This window comes from Astatotilapia calliptera, chromosome 11, assembly GCF_900246225.1.
Source record: "Astatotilapia calliptera chromosome 11, fAstCal1.2, whole genome shotgun sequence".
In the NCBI taxonomy this organism is placed as follows: Eukaryota; Metazoa; Chordata; class Actinopteri; order Cichliformes; family Cichlidae; genus Astatotilapia; species Astatotilapia calliptera.
In genome coordinates this window covers 2,283,541-2,305,214 of record NC_039312.1, presented here as the reverse complement: position 1 = coordinate 2,305,214, position 21,674 = coordinate 2,283,541, and the positions used below count along the sequence as shown (strand labels likewise).

Here is a 21,674-nt window from a genome sequence, read left to right as displayed (position 1 = left end):
TTACTCACATACTATGCTGACATAAATGATGTATTTAAACTGTAAGAAGAAAAGCTAGAAAACATGTTTATTCTCACTGACACTTCTGGGGTGAATATGTTATAAACAACAGGAGGTTTGCAGGGTGACTATAACCAAAAGTCCAGACTTGCAGTGAAACATCGTGCCATGCGTTACAAGACGCAGCATCCACAGCAGTATGGAAAGTTCCTTCATGGTTCAGATGTTGCTCACCAGTGATTTAAAGATGTTGCCACGGACCCGGGGACTCGGGGTCCGTGAGCAGTGTGGACGTTTATTATTATCATCATTATTATAGCATATGATGTATGTTTGCTGCACTGTGCTGTGTTCTTGTGTTCCATGCTTGTGTGTGTGTGTGTGTGTGTGTGTGTGTGTGAGTGCAGCAGTGACACTCCCAGGCCTGGTGGGTGTGGCCCTGCCAGCTGGCTGGTCACGCCCAGGATCTCACACACCTGCTACTGATCAGGCTCGTCGGGGAGCTGCTTAACAGAATGATGGAGCTTCCTCTGGCGCAGGATCGTTGAGTTAGACTCCATGTTAGTGGTTCTAGTGCTGTTAAGTGTATGCCTGCTGGAGTTGGTGTCGTAACGGCTGCGTCTGTTGTGTTTTCCTCAGGAGGAGAGCGGAACACAGGACAGCAGGACGCACGGGGTGTGCGTAGGCACGGGAGCAGAGAGCACGAATACCAGCACTTAGGACAAGGCACAACACAGGAGTTGAAGGAACGCACTGGAGATTTATTGTGTGTACATTTACCTTACTGTAAATAAACGCACTGTTCATATTTGCACTGAGTCCAGCATTTGGGTCCTTTCTCCAACATCCCCACGGCTTGCCCTGGCAAACCGTGACAGATGTGCAGGAACTGTAGAGGAATCATGTCTTAAACTTAGTTACAGCACTTTCAGAAAGACATCTACTGTAGTGTCATGCATTATTATAAATGTAAACATTATTATGAAATGATCAGATTAAAGAGGGATTTCAGGAAACACTGTTAAATGCTGAGTTTCTATCTGAACAAGATCTGGCATGTGATTAAAGTGATGGATGGTTGCTTTTACATTGTGAGAGAAGCCAGTTGAGCCTATTAATAGATTAAATGCTGTCATTTTTAATGCTTACATACATCTTAAAATCACCCACAATAATTATTTTATCTAAGCTGAGCACTAAATCAGACAGAAGCTCTGTGTAAGATAGAAAACAAATGAAATGGTCTTTTGAGTTTTACAGTTAGGGTGGACAAGGCTAAGCATCAGGCTTCTGAATGAACTCAAACTCTGTCAGAGTCTGTGGTTGACTAATAAACTCTAAGTGGAAGATTGCTCCCCTCCCTGCTTCGAGGATTCTAACAATTTGTATAACTCTGGGTGTTGATTCATTTAACCTAACATAATTATTCTGCTGTAAGTAGGTTTCTGTGAAGCAGATCAAATCAATTTGTTGATCAATTATTTTTTCATGCAGTAATAGAGACTTGTAAAACAAAGACCTAATGTTTAATAATCCACATTCAACAGTTTTACTCTTTGGTGCAGTTGTGAATCTATATTGTTGTAACAAACCCACGACAGACCCAATGTCACGGTCCTGGCTCTGTGACCCAGTGTTTTCTGTTCTGTATTGTTAATCTTTGATTTCTTGATGTATCTTTGTTTATTCTTACGTTTTGGTTCTGTGTATCCCCTCTAGTGTAGTCATGTCTCTGTGTTAAGCCCGCGTCTCTGAGTCCGTGGTCTAACCCTATCTCCCTCTGTCATCCTGTGTGGTTCCCCTGCATCTTCCAGGTTAGCTTTATTCTTAGTTTTCCCAGTTTAGGTTTTGTCAGTTCTGTTCTCGCCACCCTCGCCCTTTTGTTGAATGTTATCCTCCTTAATAAAGCTCACTCTCATCAGAAACCGTGTTTGCACTTTGTGTCCTTTAATAATTTACACACGGCTTGCCCCGCTGGCCGTGACAGTACGAACCAGCCACCATGGACCCTGCAGCATATTCGACCCACCTGGGGCTACGGGAGGATATTACAGGGAGTGCAGAATTATTAGGCAAATGAGTATTTTGTCCACATCATCCTCTTCATGCATGTTGTCTTACTCCAAGCTGTATAGGCTTGAAAGCCTACTACCAATTAAGCATATTAGGTGATGTGCATCTCTGTAATGAGAAGGGGTGTGGTCTAATGACATCAACACCCTATATCAGGTGTGCATAATTATTAGGCAACGTCCTTTCCTTTGGCAAAATGGGTCAAAAGAAGGACTTGACAGGCTCAGAAAAGTCAAAAATAGTGAGATATCTTGCAGAGGGATGCAGCAGTCTCAAAATTGCAAAGCTTCTGAAGCGTGATCATCGAACAATCAAGCGTTTCATTCAAAATAGTCAACAGGGTCGCAAGAAGCGTGTGGAAAAACCAAGGCGCAAAATAACTGCCCATGAACTGAGAAAAGTCAAGCGTGCAGCTGCCAAGATGCCACTTGCCACCAGTTTGGCCATATTTCAGAGCTGCAACATCACTGGAGTGCCCAAAAGCACAAGGTGTGCAATACTCAGAGACATGGCCAAGGTAAGAAAGGCTAAAAGACGACCACCACTGAACAAGACACACAAGCTGAAACGTCAAGACTGGGCCAAGAAATATCTCAAGACTGGTTTTTCTAAGGTTTTATGAACTGATGAAATGAGAGTGAGTCTTGATGGGCCAGATGGATGGGCCCGTGGCTGGATTGGTAAAGGGCAGAGAGCTCCAGTCCGACTCAGACGCCAGCAAGGTGGAGGTGGAGTACTGGTTTGGGCTGGTATCATCAAAGATGAGCTTGTGGGGCCTTTTCGGGTCGAGGATGGAGTCAAGCTCAACTCCCAGTCCTACTGCCAGTTTCTGGAAGACACCTTCTTCAAGCAGTGGTACAGGAAGAAGTCTGCATCCTTCAAGAAAAACATGATTTTCATGCAGGACAATGCTCCATCACACGCGTCCAAGTACTCCACAGCGTGGCTGCAAGAAAGGGTATAAAAGAAGAAAAACTAATGACATGGCCTCCTTGTTCACCTGATCTGAACCCCGTTGAGAACTTGTGGTCCATCATCAAATGTGAGATTTACAAGGAGGGAAAACAGTACACCTCTCTGAACAGTGTCTGGGAGGCTGTGGTTGCTGCTGCACGCAATGTTGATGGTGAACAGATCAAAACACTGACAGAATCCATGGATGGCAGGCTTTTGAGTGTCCTTGCAAAGAAAGGTGGCTATATTGGTCGCTGATTTGTTTTTGTTTTTGAATGTCAGAAATGTATATTTGTGAATGTGGAGATTAACTTATGGCTGGAGCACGAGGGGAAAGACTTTCGCCAAGCCATAGCTAATTGGCTACAGCGCTTAGTTTCTGGTCTCCCCTGGTTGCTCAGCTTACTTCACCCGCTCGCAGAGGCTTTCTTTCTGGACGAGCTTCACTTTGTTCGTCCGGCCTCTACCTCTCGCCTAGCAACTACTGTTTCGCTGCCTGGCCCGACTAAGGATATTCTGCCCGGCCCGTCGACCCAGCCTTCGAACAGGAAGCGGCAATCGCGCCGTCGACGCCCCTCGCCACAGTCGGACACCGGGATTTCAGAGCAGCCGGCTGTGGTGAGTAGGAAGGACAATATTACTGGTTTGAACTGTGGGACTGTTTACTCGGCGGTTGTGGTCTGTACAGCAAAGGACAATAAGAACTGCTTATCAGCTGTTCAGTCTCCTGCTCAGCTGTCTTTACTTCTTTACCGCTGGAGGGTCCGAGGGGCCCGTTCAGCAGTCTGTCTCCGCTGGAGGGTCCGAAGGGACCCCTCCAGCCGTCGCCTGCAGTGCCAGGCCTGCAGTGCGGCTTCCGTGCCGTCGTCTGCGGTTCCATCGCCTGCAGCTTTCACGCCGTCGCCTGCAGCGCCGCCGTTAGGGACTTCCACGCCGGTCCAGCCTCTGCCTCGCTGTCTGGTCCAGCCTCTGCCTGAACCACCTCGCCTTTGCCGGCCACTTTCCAGGCCTCTAGCTGGATGTCATCACCGTCGATGGTGGCTCCCTGAATGAGGTCGCCGCTCTCTTCCGTGCGACCGGCCTCCGGACCTCCCTCGGTTTAGGTTTTGTCAATTCTGTTCTCGCCACCCTCGCCTTTTGTTGAATGTTATCCTCCTCAATAAAGCTCACTCTCATCAGAAGCTCAAGACACTCAAAGCACTTTACAATGCCACTATTCATTCACTCTCACATTCACACACTGGTGGAGGCAAGCTACAGTTGTAGCCACAGCTGCCCTGGGGCAGACTGACAGAAGCCAGGCTGCCATATCGCGCCATCGGCCCCTCTGGCCAACACAGGTAGGCGGTAGGTGAAGTGTCTTGCCCAAGGACACAACGACCAGGACAGAGAGAGCAGGGGATCGAACAGGCAACCTTCCGGTTACAAGACGAGCTTCCCAACCCTCTGAACCACAGTCACCTCCTGATGCATAGCCACCAGGTCAGCCGCTATCCGGGATCTGTCACAACATGACTGGGTTTTGGCACCACTTTAGCAAGGACCCAGACTGACAGTTTTTCCAGCACGTGACTGTTTTTATGTGTGCAAACCAGTGTGCATCACATTTATTGGCAGGCTTTTCAGTCCCACTCTCTCCAGCCCAATGCTCCTCTCCTTGGGCAGCTTTCCAGTTGCCTTCAGTGCAGCAGAAAGCTCTTCTATCCAGTCCCAGCATCCTACTCATAGGGGAGACATGATTAGGATATGGAGAACAGCTGTGTGGATCAGCCTCCCCTGACACACACCCAGAGCCCACTGCTCCACCCCTCTCTGCAGCTGCAGGGCTGTATGACCAGAGGTTAAACAGACAGAAGGCCACACAACATGAGGGAGGAAGCAACAATGAAAAGAGGGAGATGCAGACAATATGTCCACAGAAGGAGATCGAGGCAGCATCTGGGACCTGTGAACAGATACAGGCATGTTCAAGACCCTCGTGATGGGGAAGAGACCAGGCAGCTCATTGTCCTGCCAAATATACGAGAGTCAACACAAACTCAGGGTGGCATTTCAGTCTGATGAGGAGGAGCCATTATTGGCCCACAGTGACTCAAGAGAAACACTTGTGCACCCTGGGAAGCCCCAGCAGCCTAGACCTATTGTAGTGTAACTAGGGGAGGATTCAGGGTCACCTGGTCCAGCCCTAACTATATACTTTAGCAAAAAGGAAAGTTTGAAGCCTAATCTTGAAAGTAGAGATAGTGTCTGTCTCCTGAATCCAAACTGGAAGCTGGTTCCACAGAAGAGGGGCCTGAAAACTGAAGGCTCTGCCTCCCATTCTACTTTTAAATACTCTAGGAACAACAAGTAGGCCTGCAGAGCGAGAGCGAAGTGCTCTAATAGGCTGATATGGTACTACAAGGTCATTGAGATAAGATGGGGCCTGATTATTTAAGACCTTGTATGTGAGGAGCAGGATTTTGAATTCAATTCTGGATTTAACAGGAAGCCAAAACAGGAGAAATCTGCTCTCTCTTTCTAGTCCCTGTCAGGACTCTTGCTGCAGCATTTTGGATCAGCTGAAGACTTTTCAGGGAGTTTTTAGGACTTCCTGATAATAATGAATTACAGTCGTCCAGCCTGGAAGTAATAAATGCATGAACTAGTTTTTCAGCATCACTCTGAGACAGGATATTTCTAACTTTAGAGATGTTGCACAAATGGAAGAAAGCAGTCTTACATATTTGTTTAATATGTGCGTTGAAGGACATGTCCTGGTCAAAAATGACTCTATTATGTAGAGGTTTGATTCCCAGTCATCGTATATTTGTTACTGCCCCCGTGGCGGTTTTATGAGGAACAATGGGGAAGAAGAAGGTTCCAGTTTTGTACAGAGCCCCCTTGCCCTTGTACTCTGTGAAAGTGGACCCTGACACAGGGCTGGTGATCAAAAAGTATATTCCATGTTCTGTTCTGATTGGATTAGCCAACACAGGCACGGTGGCTCATAACAGACAAATGGTGCACAGTGATCATTTAACCAGAGGATCTACAATAACTTTAGTCAGAGATGGAGAAAGAGATAAAGCAGACAGGAGAGGAAGAAGAGAAGAACTGCAAATGACATGTAATGTGTGTTGATAAATTATGTGTTTTCATCATGTGAAACATCCTGAAAAACAAACTAACTTGTGTTATTAAAATGTTGCATGAAAATCCAGGCCAGTTTTGTGCAGGATAAACAGATTAGCTGTGTGAGCGTGTCTGCAGATGCTCAGACTGTCCCAGCTCATGGCATCTGGATCTGTTCACAGCAGCTTACTTTGATCTGCATACACACAGCTCTATAAACGCTGAGGCATTTGTAATGAAATAAGATCTTTCTCCACATTTGATCTTCATGTTCTGCCTCCTACATTTAATCTACTGAGGTCACGTTTGAATAATTAGATTTAAAACGAAATGTAAAATTAGGATTCAGCTTAATCTAAATGATGAGCATGGACATTATAATAAAATGATACATTTTATATCAAATTTTATTCAGTGTATGATGACAAGATGCTCCTGTCATGGTCAGCACTGGTCTTTATTTACCCGTTGCTATGTTGAATCGTAGTTTCGGGGCTCTATTGATGATGCCTTTCTTTGCCTACTATGGCACTCAGCAGAGTGAACCTGAGCGCTTCAGTGCGTCATTCCATTGAACCACACTGAATTCACTCTGATCAGCTGTTGTGGAGCAGGAAGCTCGGAGTTGTTCAACTTGGAATTTATTTTTAAACTCCGTTTGTTGAACCTACTTCTTGGAATCAAGTCAACACACGACACCAGACGGTGGCGATGATGCACCGTTCGCTGTTTGCCCACCGCCATTCCTTCTTTTAAGAGAAAGAAGAAGAAATCTTAACGCCTGGTTAGCTGCTGACGTGTATGTGCGTGGAAGTGTCAGTGGATATCGTTTAGTTCTTTCCGCGACAGTTCAAAATGAAATCATTAGATTGAGCTCGTACCTCGATGGTAAAATACGAGCCGAGGATAGCGAGGACTATCAGCACAGGTAGGTGTCCAACATTTAAATCACTGACCGGCTAGCCGGCAGAGCTAAAGCGCTAACTGTAGCAAATACAGCCGAATGCTATACATTAGCAAACCGTAGCGGTTTAAATACACCATTAACATGGTTCTGGTTCCGTCGCTGCCACCGTTTCCTTTCACCTCATGGTTTTTCATTCAGTCGCTGCTCAGCTGCTCTTTAAAGCACAGAGTCCTGCTGTGTAGCTTCTCAGCCGTCCAGGTTACAGTAGCCTTAGAGCTTGAAAGGAAGGTAACTGCACTTATTTTCAGGGTTTTTCTTTTGTGACGACATTTCGCCTCTTCCGTTTGATCTCTCCTTCATTTCCCTTAAAACTGAACAAACGTCTTGGAGAAGGGACGAAACGTGTTCAAAAATCCAATTGACCTTCTTTTCAAGCTTATATGTGGGACTCAGTAGCTTTCTCAGTCCGACACGCCAGCACATCATCAGCTGCTTCAAGAAACACGATTACTACATTAACCCAGAAACTAGTAATACATGAAGGAAGAGGACATCAGCCACGCAGGTTTCATTCCAATGAATAGTGGCTTTTATATAGTACTTAAGTTAATTAGCTTTAAGCATTTCATCTGCGTACAATTCATGGCCGTTTAAAGTGGATGTGAAACACTACATATATTAAGTGTAATTTACACCATAGAGCCTTAAACACACACACACACACACAGTCACGGCTTTAACACTGTCAGGGAAGCGAGAGTTAAGATCCTTCAGCATCGCTACAGGAGGAAAATAATGCTACATAACATTGTGCTTGATTGTTTGGGATTTATGACATGTTTTAGAGCAGGGCTACAGCGTGTATATTAGGCTAATGCATAGTGTTTGTGATAAGAACAAACCTCAATGTCTCATGTGGGAAACAGTGCTAATCATAGCTGTATTTACATAATAAAATAACCCAGGGTTGGGGTTAGAGGAAGCTGAAGCATCATGCAGATTCTAACCAGCACCCAGTTATTCAGCATGAGCATTCATGCAAAACTTGTGTGTGCACATGCTTCTGCTTCACACTCAACTTGACCTGTAATGATTTGTCCATCAGTCTGCTTTGATGTTTTTCAGCCTGTTGGCTCTAGTGTTATGAAACCCCTCACTCTACTCATACTGTTGTATTAATATCTAAATGCTGTTTTTGCCTCCTCAGGGTAACAAAGCGTCGCACAGCTGCACACAGGAAGGCACACAGCTGCTGCCCTCACCAGCAGCTGAACAGCAACACACACAACAACACTTTATGAGGACTTTCCAGAGGTTCGCAAGCTCCTGTTTAAACCTGTATTTTTTGCACTATATTGGATGACTTGAAAATAGTTATAATAAAAGAAGCCAGAAGAAAGAGCACATTGGAGGAGCTTAAACTGATAATGGTTAGTCTTTTGCTAGAAATATAACCTGCTCAAAAAACATTAAGGGAACAGTTGATGATCATCACGTATAGTCGGTTTCACTTCTGACCTTCAACTCTGGTGCAAATAAAAGTGCAAACAGGTGTGCTGGTGAGGCAACAAAACAAAAGCAACACTAAATCTTTTTACCCACTAAAATGCTCGGCGTAGCGGTCTGGAGCTCTGTTATACTGTGGACTGAAAGTAACAATGGACGCAGCGTATGTGAGACAAAGGGAGAGATATAGAGTCTGCAGCACTGTTCCTGAAATCGTCATTAAAGCCTTTACTGGGAAAAGCCAGCCTTAAACTCAGGAGTGAAGACGGGCAAACGTGGTCGCTGCTGTTTGTTTAACACAGTGAAATGATGCAGCTCACAGCTCCGGTTTTATATCCGATACCTGCAGCAGACGGGCGAGTCTAAAGGGGGGCATGGGGTTTCACGGCTTTCTGAACATGTTTCAACTTGAAAGTGGAATAATATAAAATATTGCATTAATATTTAAACATTTTAAAATAAAAGCTTTCTTTTTCACAAGCCAGAAAAAACGTACATGGGCCATTAAACTCTGAGCCACTAACCTGAGGGTTGTAAGGTTGGACCCTGAATTATTGTTAATATGATTTCATGTCAACACCAGCAAAACACCTGTTTCCAGCATCGTGCTCTTAACGTCACAAAGCCTTCCAAGCAGCCAGAGTGAAGGTCATTATTTTATGCTGTATCATTTTGTTTGATTGGAAATGGAAGTTGCTGGACTAGACGTGACTAAGATGGTTAATGGTTGCACTGTTTAATAAAGTTCAGGGACGCCATCGGCATCGCTCAGTGTAACCTCTGTAGCTCCAGCAGAGGGAGGACAGACGACGTCACAGATGAACTTACTCTGTTTTCCACAGGTGTGTCTTGGCAGCTTTGTGAGGAACAATGGGGAAGAAGAAGGTTCCAGATTTGTACAGAGCCCCCTTCCCCTTGTACTCTGTGAAAGTGGACCCTGACACAGGGCTGGTGATCATAGCAGGAGGAGGGGGGGCCTCCAAGACGGGCATAAAGAACGCTGTGGTCAGTACTGAAGATGGGTGTTGTACAGTCGCTGTAGTGTTGCTGTGTCATTGTCCTGATAAGGCTCATTTATGTGATCTAATAACGTATACCAGGATGATCACAGACAGCATGCTACGGCGGTTTACATGCACACATGAGTTCTTCTGTTCACTTGTGCTTTTCTTCTTGTATTTCTTGACTCTCTGGAAACAAACTAACAAAAATAGTGTTTTGAGTGTGTTTGGTGAGAGTATCCTGATACATGATGCACACTGAGTTTGTATCCATAGTACAACAATAGCAGACTGATGTTTGTGTTTTACAGCACTTCCTGGATCTGCAGCTCGTTGGGGAATACCAGCACAGTGCCAGTCTCCTTCACTCCCATGATACTGACACACGTGCTACCATGAACATGGCTGTAGGTAAAGGTGTGATTGCTGCAGGACAGGATGGGACCTGCTGTCTGATGCAGTTTAAACAGTGCACGCAGAAAGAAGCCAAAGATGCTAATAAAGATGGTGAGGCAGACAAGCTAAATATGCTAAAATGACACCTCTTTATTGTGTCTGATTCAATTTAATGTTATATTTCCCAAACAGCAGCTACAGCACTGAGCATGAAGAAAAGGGTTTTATGGTCTGAGACAAAGACTGAACACCTTCTGTTCAAATAAAAAGTGTCCTCTGTGCTGCAGGGAAAAGCAAGCAGCAGGGTAACGCCAGGCTACGAGCTGGGAAAGGAGACAAGTGTGGACAGGATGGAGTTACACCATCTGGAAACATGTCAGATATGAAGGACGAGACGATTCACATCTCTGTGACCGCTTCAGCTGAAGTGCAGTCAGACCTGAACCCTCAGGATCCGCTTCAGAAAGTCGTCAGGTTCAGTCCTGACCAGAGCCTGCTGCTAACTGGAGGCACCGATGGGCACATCAGAGTCTGGGAGGTAAGACTCAATCATTTCAGCCACAGCTGTTAAACATATACAGTTAGCTCCGCATAGACAGAGACGGTGTTTTCTTCTAATGTTGGTTCTGAACATTACCACAATGAAGAACACTTTCAGCCTTCATGCAGTGAACAAAAAGATTGCATAAACTGAAGCATTTCTTTCAAAAACACAATCCTGTCACTTCAGCGGCTCAAAAGTAATAAATAAACTAATAACTAAAGTATTGATTTCAGGGCTTGCAAAATCGCTAGTCCGACATCCCGGGGCTTTTTCCAGTCGGGTTACTAAAATCTATCTCAGCCCTGCCTGTCGGGCTATCATAGGAAGGTGCTTTTGCAAATGTAGCTGGGTAATTGTGTCATTAGCATCGATGAGCCTCTGTCAAAATGTGACGTATTGAAATCGCGTTTGACTTTGCGCTTGTTTGTTGCTTTCACTTTCATTTTGTGATCGCACAAACTGTATAAAGAGCGGCAGTACTGACCTGTGAGTGAAAAGCCAACCACAACGCCGAAAAGTTCTGACAAATCAGACTACGAGGCGCATCTTTTTTGGTTTCATGGACAAAAGAATTTCTGTGGCTGGGATATGACGAGCAAAATAACATCATGTTCTGCAGGGTGTGTCGTGAGTTTTTGAGTCGACAAGCGCCTTTGTTACTGGGACCAGTAATTTTAGGAAAGACCCCATCAGAACCCGTGAGACATCTGTGCATCACAAGAAATGCATTATTGCCCAGTCTGCAGCATCTTTCCCAGAACAAACACCAGTTGCAAAAAACATACTAAAAATAAACCAAGCACAACAAGAAGTCCTGAAGAAGCTGTACCAGAACTGCGTACCATGTTGCAAAGAGTGAACTACCACTGGCAAAATTTAGCCGTCTTTGCAAACTTCAGAAAGCAAATGGCCTCGATCTTGGTTCCACTTGCCTCAGTGACCATGCTTGCAGAGTTTATTGGAGCAGCAGCACAAACTTCAAGACACCGGATTGAAAAGGAAATTCAAGAAAGCAGGTTCTTATCCATTCTTGCAGATGGCAGTACAGACACTGGTATAATAGAACAGGAGCTGGTTCATGTCAGGTATGTGAGGGATAATGGTGACGTAGCCACATACATGATCAAACTTCAGCCAGTCAAGAGTGCAAATGCTGCAGGTATTTTAGAGGCTTTTGATGAAGCAGCGAACACCATGGGTATCAGAGAAGATACGTAGAAGGAGAAAGTAGTGTGTGCAACTGTTGATGGCGCTGCAGTGATGATGGAGAAAACAGGAGTAGCTGGGAGACTGAAACAGAGGATACCCCCACATCATAACAATCCACTGTGTGGCACACAAACTAGAGCTAGCTGTGCTGGATAGTGTGAAAGGCTGTGAGTACCTGGTGAAATTTGAAGATACACTGAAAACCATCTTTAAGATGTACTACTATTCCCCAAAGAAGCGAAGAGAGCTGACAGAGATAAGTGAGCTGCTAAATGAGAAGCTGGCACCTCTCAGTGGCCTGAAGAGCACACGGTGGCTCCAAGCCGGCGGAGATGACTGAAGGCTGTGGAAAAAAATTACACTCCCACTGTTGTTCATATGGAGAACATGGCAGAAGGAAGTGATGTCAAAGCCGAGGATGCAGCCGAGGCTAAGGGGGTGGTGCAGGAGATGAAGACTGAGAAATTTGTTCGCTTCCTGCGTTTCATGTTGGACTCCAGTACCATCTTATCCAAGTGCTGTACGGATTTTCAGCATGATAACCTAAACATCACACGAACCAATCAGTTAGTTGAGAGCACAACATCACGCTTACTCAGCCTAAAAACAAAACCAGGAGAATATCAGAAAAGCTTGGACACAAAGTTCACAGCGAACCAGGATGGTAGCATTTGCTACTGTGGAACTCGGTAACAAAAAGTCAGCCTCTGCTAGCAGAGGTGAGGGCACAGGCAGAGGCACCTTTGGTGCAGAGATCCAGAAGATTATTGACAACACAGTCAAGTACATGGACAACAGATTTAAAAATCTGCGTGGAAAAGCCTCTCTCTAGTTTCAAGGTTTTTGACCCTTCCACTCTTCCCTACCCCAGAGAAGAGCTGGCGAATTATGGGGATGAAGAGGTGGATTATCCTGTCACACATTTTGCCTGTTTGCTAGATGAGAAAGAGAAAATTCCACAAGAATGGATGGATCTAAAAGTGTGGCTTGCAGAACGCCGGGGTAGCAAAGTAGATTGCTTGTACAGAGATCTCCTCTCTGAGAATCCAGAACATCTCTCTCATATCTTGTTGCTGGTGAAATTAATGCTGACACTTAGTCCATCGACAGCCATCTGTGGGAGAGGATTTTCTTGCATGAACCGAGTGAAGACAAACATCGTACCTCTCTACACCCTGAAACACTGAATGACTGCATGCAACTCTCCATTAATGGGGAAACAGTTGAATCTTTTTGCCCTGACAAGTCGATTCGTTTCTGGATGTTTTCTTGAAAAGGTTCAAGACACCTGGATCATAAAACCCCGACAAGAAGAGCAGTGAAATGGAGGGCAATGCACAGGAAGAGAAAGCTGATGAAGGAGATGCTATGCCCTCAACGTCGAGTGGCATTTTCTCATCCGTGACTTGAGTGGAAATGTCAGATCAGGATCTGACACAGGCTGATTCATGTCCCACACAGTTCTTACAAGTTCACAGAAATTTCTGTTCAGGTAGAACCAAGTATTTGAGTTGGTGATTGTAATTTATATACAGTTGTTGTAATTTTTGTTTTAACATTTTTTTGATTGATGTTTTGTTTCCTTTACAATATTATACAATAAAAATAATCTTTTTTTATTCGGGCTACTTAAATTTACTTTGGGCTACCAAAAACTGAAGAGTGACTGGCCGAAGGGCTAGCAGGGATTTAGAAACTTTGCGAGCCCTGGATCTCTAGTACTTGGTTGAGAACCCTTTGCTGGGAATGACAGCCTGGAGTCTTGAACTCAGGGACATGAGCAGGTTTCCTCCTTTCTAATGCTCTGCCAGGTCTTTACTGCAGCAGCTTTGCTGTGTGTTTGTGGGTCTTTCTGTCCAAAGTCTTCGATAGTTAAATGCTTAATTGGGTTAAGATCAGCTGACTGATTTGGCCATTTGAGAATATTCCCCTTCTTTGCTTTAATAAACTCCTGGGTTTGTTTGGCTGTGTGTTTTTGAGTCATTGTCCATCTGTATTATGAAACGCCCCCCCAATCAATTTGACTGGCGTTGGCTGCATTTGAGCAGACAGTTTGTCTCTGAACACGTCAGAATTAGTTTGGCTGCTTCTGTCTGTGTCACATCTATAAACACCAGTGTCCCAGCACCACTGGCAGCACCCCCAAGCCATCAGTCTCCACTGTGCTTACAGATGTGATGGCTTTGGGTCATGAGCTGTTCCACACCTTCTCCGTGCTTTTCTTTCTTGCCATCGTTCTGGTAGAGGTGGATGTTGGTTTCATCTGTCCAAAGAATGCTTTTCCAGAACTCTGCTGGCTGTTTAGGTGTGCTCTCTTTTGTTTCGCTTTCTTTTCTTTTTTCTTTTTTTGCAAGCTCCAGTCTAGATTTTTTGTTCTTGAGACTTATGAGCGGCCTGCACCTTGCAGTAAGCTCTCTGTATTTACTTTCATGTAGTCTTCTATGGTAGACTTGGATACGCCTACCTCCTGGAGAATGTTGCTTGGTTGTGAAGGGGTTTCTCATCACCATGGAAATGATTCTGCGATCATCCACCACTGTTGTCGTGGACGTCCAGGTCTTTTTGAGTTGCTGAGTTCTCCAGTGCTTGCTTTCTTTCTCAGGATGCACCAAACTGTAGATTTTGCCGCTCCTAACAGTGTGAGTGTTTTCTCTTTCCGCAGTTTAAGGGTGGCTTGTTTCACCTGCACAGAGAGCTCCTTTGACCACATGTCTGCTCACAGCAAAATCTTCCAAATGCAAGCACGACTCCTCAAATCAACTCCAGGTCTTTTATCTGCTTGATAATGACAGAACGAAGGAACTGCCCACACCTGCCCATGAAATGGCCTTCGTCAGTTGTCCAATTACTTTTGGTCCCTCTAAAAAGAGGGTGGCACATGTTAAGGAGCTGAAACTCCTAAAACCTTCATCCAGTTTGAATGTGGATAACCTCAAATGACACTATGTCCATATTCATAATGTAACTATAACTGGAATGTTTCAGTAAATAAGTATTAATCACATCTGCAATTTTCTAAGTACATATATTTCTAAAGGTGTTACTACAGATGTTGGTAACAGCCCATCCAATCCATGCATGCAAAGAAATCAAGCATAGCTCTCTATAATGTTAATATTATGTTAAATAATGAGAAATGACACAGGGGAGCATTGAAAACACGAAGAAAGGCATGAAACCAGCTGAAATCTCAGTCATTAGAAAGCAATCATTCAGTGCACGTCTTGTTGTTGTCGGCAACAGTGGTTACTGAAGGTAAACATGAGCACTGGGGTGATAATCTGCAAGTGGAAAGAACGTGATTTCACTATAAACCATAATAATGTATTTATTGTTTTTGAGCTCAGTATTTAGTGGAGTGAGATGTTATAAGACGCTGGTGTATTTGTCCTGCAGTGGAAGAATAAAACGTTGTCTTCACCTGGTATGTCCTGTTTCAGTTTCCTTCCCTGAAGAAAAAGTTTGACTTCAAAGCACATGAAGGAGAGATCGAAGACTTGGATATAAGTCCTGGGAACAAGGTCAGTGTCAATATTTAACAACACAACTTGCACCACTAGCTACTTGATGAGGTGAACCTGTTCATCTGCTCATTAATGCAAATGTCTTATCAGCCAATCACATGGGAGCAAGCCAGTTTAGTTTTATTTATATAGCACCAAATCACAACAAGTTATATCAAATCACTGTAAGGTATGTAAAGTACCCTACAATACAAAGAAAACCCCAACAGTCATATGACCCCCCCGCCTATGAACAAGCATTCTGGCAACAGTTGAGAAGAAAAACTCCTTTTTAACAGGAAAAAGAGAGCCAGAGATTAATAATGACTAATAATTGAATCCAGAGTGATGGATAACCACAGAGTGAGTCTAAAGGTGAGTGAAGAAGAAACACCCAGTGCATCATGGGAATCCCCGGCAGCCTACGTCTATTGCAGCATAACTAAGGGAGGATTCAGGGTCACCTGGTCCAGCCCTAACTATATGCTTTAGCAAAAAGGAAAGTTTGAAGCCTAATCTTGAAAGTAGAGATAGTGTCTGTCTCCTGAATCCAAACTGGAAGCTGGTTCCACAGAAGAGGAGCCTGAAAACTGAAGGCTCTGCCTCCCATTCTACTTTTAAATACTCTAGGAACAACAAGTAGGCCTGCAGAGCGAGAGCGAAGTGCTCTAATAGGGTGATATGGTACTACAAGGTCATTAAGATAAGATGGGGCCTGATTATTTAAGACCTTGTATGTGAGGAGCAGGATTTTGAATTCTGGATTTAACAGGAAGCCAAAACAGGAGAAATCTGCTCTCTTTCTAGTCCCTGTCAGGACTCTTGCTGCAGCATTTTGGATCAGCTGAAGGCTTTTCAGGGAGTTTTTAGGACTTCCTGATAATAATGAATTACAGTCGTCCAGCCTGGAAGTAATAAATGCATGAACTAGTTTTTCAGCGTCACTCTGAGACAGGATATTTCTAACTTTAGAGATGTAGCACTCATAATTCTTATTCTCATGTATATATCTCATGTATATCTCATGCACATATCTTTCTTTCTACATAGCACTTTAATTCTTATTGTCTGCACTGAAGCACCGCAGCAATTTCCTAATGTTGTAAACCTCAACATCTGGCAATAAACCCATTCTGATTCTGATTCTGATGTTGCACAAATGGAAGAAAGCAGTCTTACATATTTGTTTAATATGTGCATTGAAGGACATGTCCTGGTCAAAAATGACTCCAAGGTTCCTCACAGTGTTACTGGAGGCCAAGGATGTTTGATATAAAGGAAGGTTGGAGATTGGCCTATAATTAGCTAAGACTGCTGGGTCTAGAGATGCTTTTTGAGTAAAGGTTTAACTACAGCCAGCTTGAAGGCCTGTGGTACATAGCCGATCATTAGAGATAGGTTGATCATATTTAAGATTGAAGAATTAATTAATGGCAGGACTTCTTTGAGCAGTTTTGTAGGAATGGGGTCTAAAAGACACGTTGATGGTTTGGAGGAAGTAATTATTATAATAATAATAATGGATTGGATTTATATAGCGCTTTTCAAGGCACCCAAAGCGCTTTACAATGCCACTATTCATTCACTCTCACATTCACACACTGGTGAAGTTATTGAAGTTAACTCAGAAAGATCAATTGGAGAAAAAGAGTCTAACTTAACATCAATGGTACTAAGAGTAGCTGTAGATAATATTACATCTGTGGGATGATTACTGGTCATTTTTTCTCTAATGATAAAAACTTTATTTGTGAAGAAGTTCATGAAGTCATTACTAGTTAACGTTAAAGGGATGGTTGGCTCAACAGAGCTCTGACTGTTTGTCAGCCTGGCTACAGAGCTGAAGAGAAACCTGGGGTTGTTCTTATTGTCTTCAATCAGTGATGAATAGTAAGATGTTCTGGCTTTACCAGATTGCTTTTTTTTTTTCTTTAAATAAAAGCAAAGAAGTAAAATTATTAATAAGATAATTAACCTTTGTAGCGTTCAGGTAGCTGCTCAGCAAATTTAGGTCTTTGGTTAAGATGACCTGCTAAGAAATGTGATTTTGGGCGTGGCGTGGTTGTTGATGTCAGGACTTGAAAAGAGAAGAAATTGCTGATTTACTGGGATTTTCCTGCTCACCTATCTGTCATTAGAGTGATCTGAAAAAGAGAAAATATGTCATGACCGGCAGCTCACTGTCAGAGGAGAATGGTTGAACGTTCGAGTAGACGTCTACAGCAGCAGACTGGACTACATTTCTACAATTGCTGTTTCCAAAATTGGACAACTGAACACTGAAAAATCATCAAATTCGAAAGTAACTTTTTCTACATCTGAGTGCTTTTTGTCTAATACACACACACAGTAACACTCTGAGTGCATCGGGAGCAACTTGGCGTTCAGTGTCTTGCTCAGCGATACTTTAATAAGCAGACTGGAAAAGCCAGCGATCACAAACCACCGACTTTCCAGTCACAGGCACCCTCATGACCTCCTTAGTCACTAGATTTCTACAAATGTCAGTCCCATCTCTTCATCACCTTTTGGAGTTTTTCCCTCATGGATGTGCAGCTGACAGATATACAGCATCTGTGTGCTATGATGACAATATAGATGTTTCAAGCACCTTGTTGAATCTGTGCCATGAAGAATTAAGGCAGCTGTGGATGCAAAAAGGGGTTCAGGCTCGTACCGGCACGGTGTAACTTAGTAGCCAGTTAGTGTAGATGGTTCATCAGTAACCTTCTGTCTGTTGTCATATAGCATCTGGTGACTGTTGGTCGGGACTTTGCCTGCAGTGTATGGAGTGGCAACCAGTTGTCTATGAGTCTTAAATGGCATGAAACCATGTCTCAAATAGATGAGAAGACCTATCGATATTTGGCTTGCAGGTAAAACCTAATCTAGCTTGTTCTTCAATCAAAGAGCATCTTAGTGTTTCATACAGTACGGTGCACCCAGAAAGCATTCATGCTTCACTTGTTCCACGTGTTGTTACAGCCTTATTCCAAAACGCATTAACACAATATCTCACAATGATGCAGTGAAACAAAGTTGACTGGAAATTTGTTTAAATTTGAAAAATATAAAATGGGACACTTCCACAAGTACTGAGTGTTTGTGACGGAGCTCCTGCGTCCTGTTTTCATCACCTGTCCGATGCATTACTCAAGAAAAGTGATGCAGCATGTTACTTATTTACTCACTACAGAAAGTAATTTGTTACACTACTTGTTACATTGCATTGAGATCTGAAAATGGCTGTGCACTGTTGCTCCCCATCTAAGCTGACGGAGCTGCACTGTGCGCGTCAAGCTTGTAGCATTTAACAGCTGCCAGAGGTGCTTCAGCAAAGTACTGAGCAGGCTGTACTTATGTACCAGTGTGCATCTTAGTCTTTCATTTTTTAATCAACTTGCAAAGCTTCAAGCAAACTTTTCCATTTTGTGGAGTTTAGTCTGCAGAATGTGAATGTGTAAAATAAATGGAATCCATCCATAAGACTAAGAGATGAAAAAATGTGGAACAAGTGAAGTGATGAGAGTTTCTCAGGTGCACTGTACAGACGTCTGTCAGTAACAATGACTGCATGGTTGTCTGTTCGCCTGTTTCAGGTTTGGAAAGGTTGAAGACCAGAAAGATGCCCTGAGACTTTACACCGTGCAGATCCCCCATAAACGAGACAGAAAACCTCCCCCGTGCTACCTCACCAAGTGGGACGGCAGGAGCTTATTGGCCATGCTGACGGCTCCCTGCGGCACGGAGGTCATCTCCAGTCTGGCTGTCAGGTAACAGCTTCATAAATGCTGACATGCAGACTGGCTGTTGTGTTTGTTGAGATGTGGTATGACTACGATGTCTAACGAGGCCCTCGTTTCTGATTTCAGACTTTTTAATCTGATTTAGTGCGACCTAAGCTCTGCTCCTACAGAGGCTGATTATCTGCTTTAATGTTGTCACGTCCTCACAGCGTGCGGCTCTGAATACTGTCGCTCCTCTGAACAAGTCTCAGACGTCCTGGCTCTAACTCACAAATACACAAGTAACTAATCAGTAAGCTGGAGAGGAAATGTCTTCTCACTAATTTAGAGCATTTTCATTTAGCCTGGAGAGTGTGTGAAAATGAGAATAGCTCCAGGTTTTTCCAGCACTGTATCCATGGCGACAAAGAGGCTCTGATGACTGCTCCTTTTTAACCTTGAATAGTAATGACTTCATCAATAAAGTTGTAACCATTACACAAAACATGACTCATAACAATCCCATAGACTTCTTACTGTATACAGCTACTTTCACTGATATTTATTATTTAGACTCTGTCTCTGGCTGATTTTCCGAGTTTACCTGCAGAATCACTTTTAATCTTCACCCTCCGTGTTCATTTTACATCGTTCCTACAAGGCTGCTCAAAGACATCCTGCCATTAGCTCACTCTTCGATCTTTATCACTCTTTATTAATTATGTATGCATGTACATTTAGGATGGCAATAATTAAGCTATTACTCAAAAAGCATCTCTAGACCCAGCAGTCTTAGCTAATTATAGGCCAATCTCCAACCTTCCTTTATATCAAACATCCTTGAAAGAGTAGTTGTCAAACAGCTAACAGATCATCTGCAGAGGTTTATTTGAAGAGTTTCAGTCAGGTTTCAGAGCTCATCACAGCACAGAAACAGCTTTAGTGAAGGTTACAAATGATCTTCTTATGGCCTCTGACAGTGATGTTTCTCCCACTGAAAACATCCAGAATCAACCTTTTGGGATCTTAATATTATACAGATTTACTAACTGTAACCCTCTAGTTGGGGGATGGACAAGGTACCTCTGGGTTCAGGCAGCAAGGATGTTGGCACTGTTCTTTAAGTCCTGTGGTTTATGTGATGGTGACTCTTGTTCTAACACGCCCTATAGTCTAAAGAGCTTGGTAAGAAAAGTGTCTGGACCTCTTTAAGTTGCTTGAAGACGTTTCACCTCTCAAGCAACTTAAGGAAGTCCAGACACTTTTCTTACAAGCTCCTTAGACTACGATGACCTGGATGACCGAGAACCTTCACAGACAACACGTCCTATAGATGTTTACATTGGATAGTGTGGAGGCACTGCTCCATCTCTGTACTGCTTTAGCCTTAGCTGTCTTTTAGACGTCCCCTTTACTAATTTTCATCACTAAACTGGACCTCTGAACTAAGATGGCGCCCACAACAATGCTAAAGTCAAGGTCTTCAGTCAGCAACCATTAGCTGTGCACATCTTTTATCAAAAGTGATTAGTGTTTCTCTGAAAGCACGTTTGCGTAGCATATTGAGTTTGGAAAGGCAAGTCGGACTTGAAGCTGTTTGCTTTCTTCCTCGTAGTGACTCTGGAACATTTCTTGGCCTTGGAACTGTGACAGGATCAGTAGCAATCTACATCGCGTTCTCCCTACAGGTGACACGCTGCACTTACAGATGCATAAATCCAACAAGCAGCCATGTTTTTAACTTATAACGTGGTGTTTGTATGCAGAGGCTGTATTATGTGCATGAATCACACGGCATCGTGGTGACAGACCTGGCCTTCCTGCCTCACTCCATGAAAGGCAAGAACATCAAGGGGAACAATGAAACAGCCCTGCTGAGCGTAGCTGTGGACAGTCGCTGCCAACTACACCGTGTTGCCAGAAGAAGTAAGTCTTGCATCATCATTTATTGAACATGTCTCATAATCTCAGAGCCTGTTCATCATTTCCTGTGTTCTCTCCAGGATACTTCCCTGTTTGGCTGGTGTTGTTCTTCTGTGGTGTACTGGTGGTGGGAGTCGTTCTCCTCCTACAGCACCTCTTTCCAGGGTTTATTTAAGTCGTACATGTTGCCACGAATGAGCATTTAATCATCTCTCTGCATCGGCGGACCTGAGTTCAGCCTTCATGCGTCCCATCACTGCACCGTTACTAAACCAAACCTGGACAGCGTTAAAGGTTTATCATTGTTTAAAAGCCGGATTTTCATTGGATTGTTTTGTGAGGACGTTGCCTTTTATTAAAAAAACGTTCACAGTGAATGATCCATTGACTTTGAGTAACTTTAAAAAAATGTTGGCAGCAGAGACATGAATGATGACAGAAGCTGCTCGTTGGTTAAACATGTTTTTGTCTGGATTCAGCTCAATATAAATAAAAATGAATCAAACTGAAATTGTTTTTCATTGGACGTCTGAATTCAGACGTTTCCTGTGCGAGCTTGTGTCGTGTTGCAGAAGAATAGCAAGTCTGGCTTTATGAACACCTGAACAGCTTCTTCAGCCTAAGGACAAAAATAAGACTTAAAAAACAACCTGATTCCATTTGGTTAAATAAAAGAATAAAAACTAATAAAAACCAATGATTTTAGCAGTTTACTTTGTGCTTCACAACAGTGACTGTTCAAGCTCTACATTTTACAGCAGTTAGTTTTAAAACCCTGAAGTTTATTTGAGCACAGTAGAAACTTGCTGTTGAACTCAT

The 21,674-nt window shown here is 43.5% G+C and overlaps 1 protein-coding gene across 2 annotated transcripts; it reads left to right on the top strand.

Moving 5' to 3' along the window:
• The first annotated feature begins 5,904 nt into the window (after positions 1–5,904).
• preb (prolactin regulatory element binding) lies at positions 5,905–21,299 on the top strand. 2 transcript variants are annotated; one of them, XM_026184485.1, is made up of 11 exons: positions 6,665–7,069; positions 8,256–8,362; positions 9,397–9,559; positions 9,867–10,062; positions 10,239–10,489; positions 15,145–15,225; positions 17,956–18,083; positions 18,807–18,980; positions 20,548–20,620; positions 20,699–20,858; positions 20,936–21,299. In XM_026184485.1, exons 3-11 carry the CDS (start codon positions 9,425–9,427, stop codon positions 21,028–21,030), a joined length of 1,293 nt encoding a protein of 430 aa, XP_026040270.1. In that variant the 5' UTR covers positions 6,665–7,069; positions 8,256–8,362; positions 9,397–9,424; the 3' UTR covers positions 21,031–21,299. The 2 variants fall into 2 exon arrangements, with proteins under 2 accessions (XP_026040271.1, XP_026040270.1); XM_026184486.1 differs by lacking the exons at positions 6,665–7,069; positions 8,256–8,362 and adding an exon at positions 5,905–5,952 and having other exon boundaries at positions 9,506–9,559.
• The last annotated feature ends 375 nt before the right edge of the window (positions 21,300–21,674 follow it).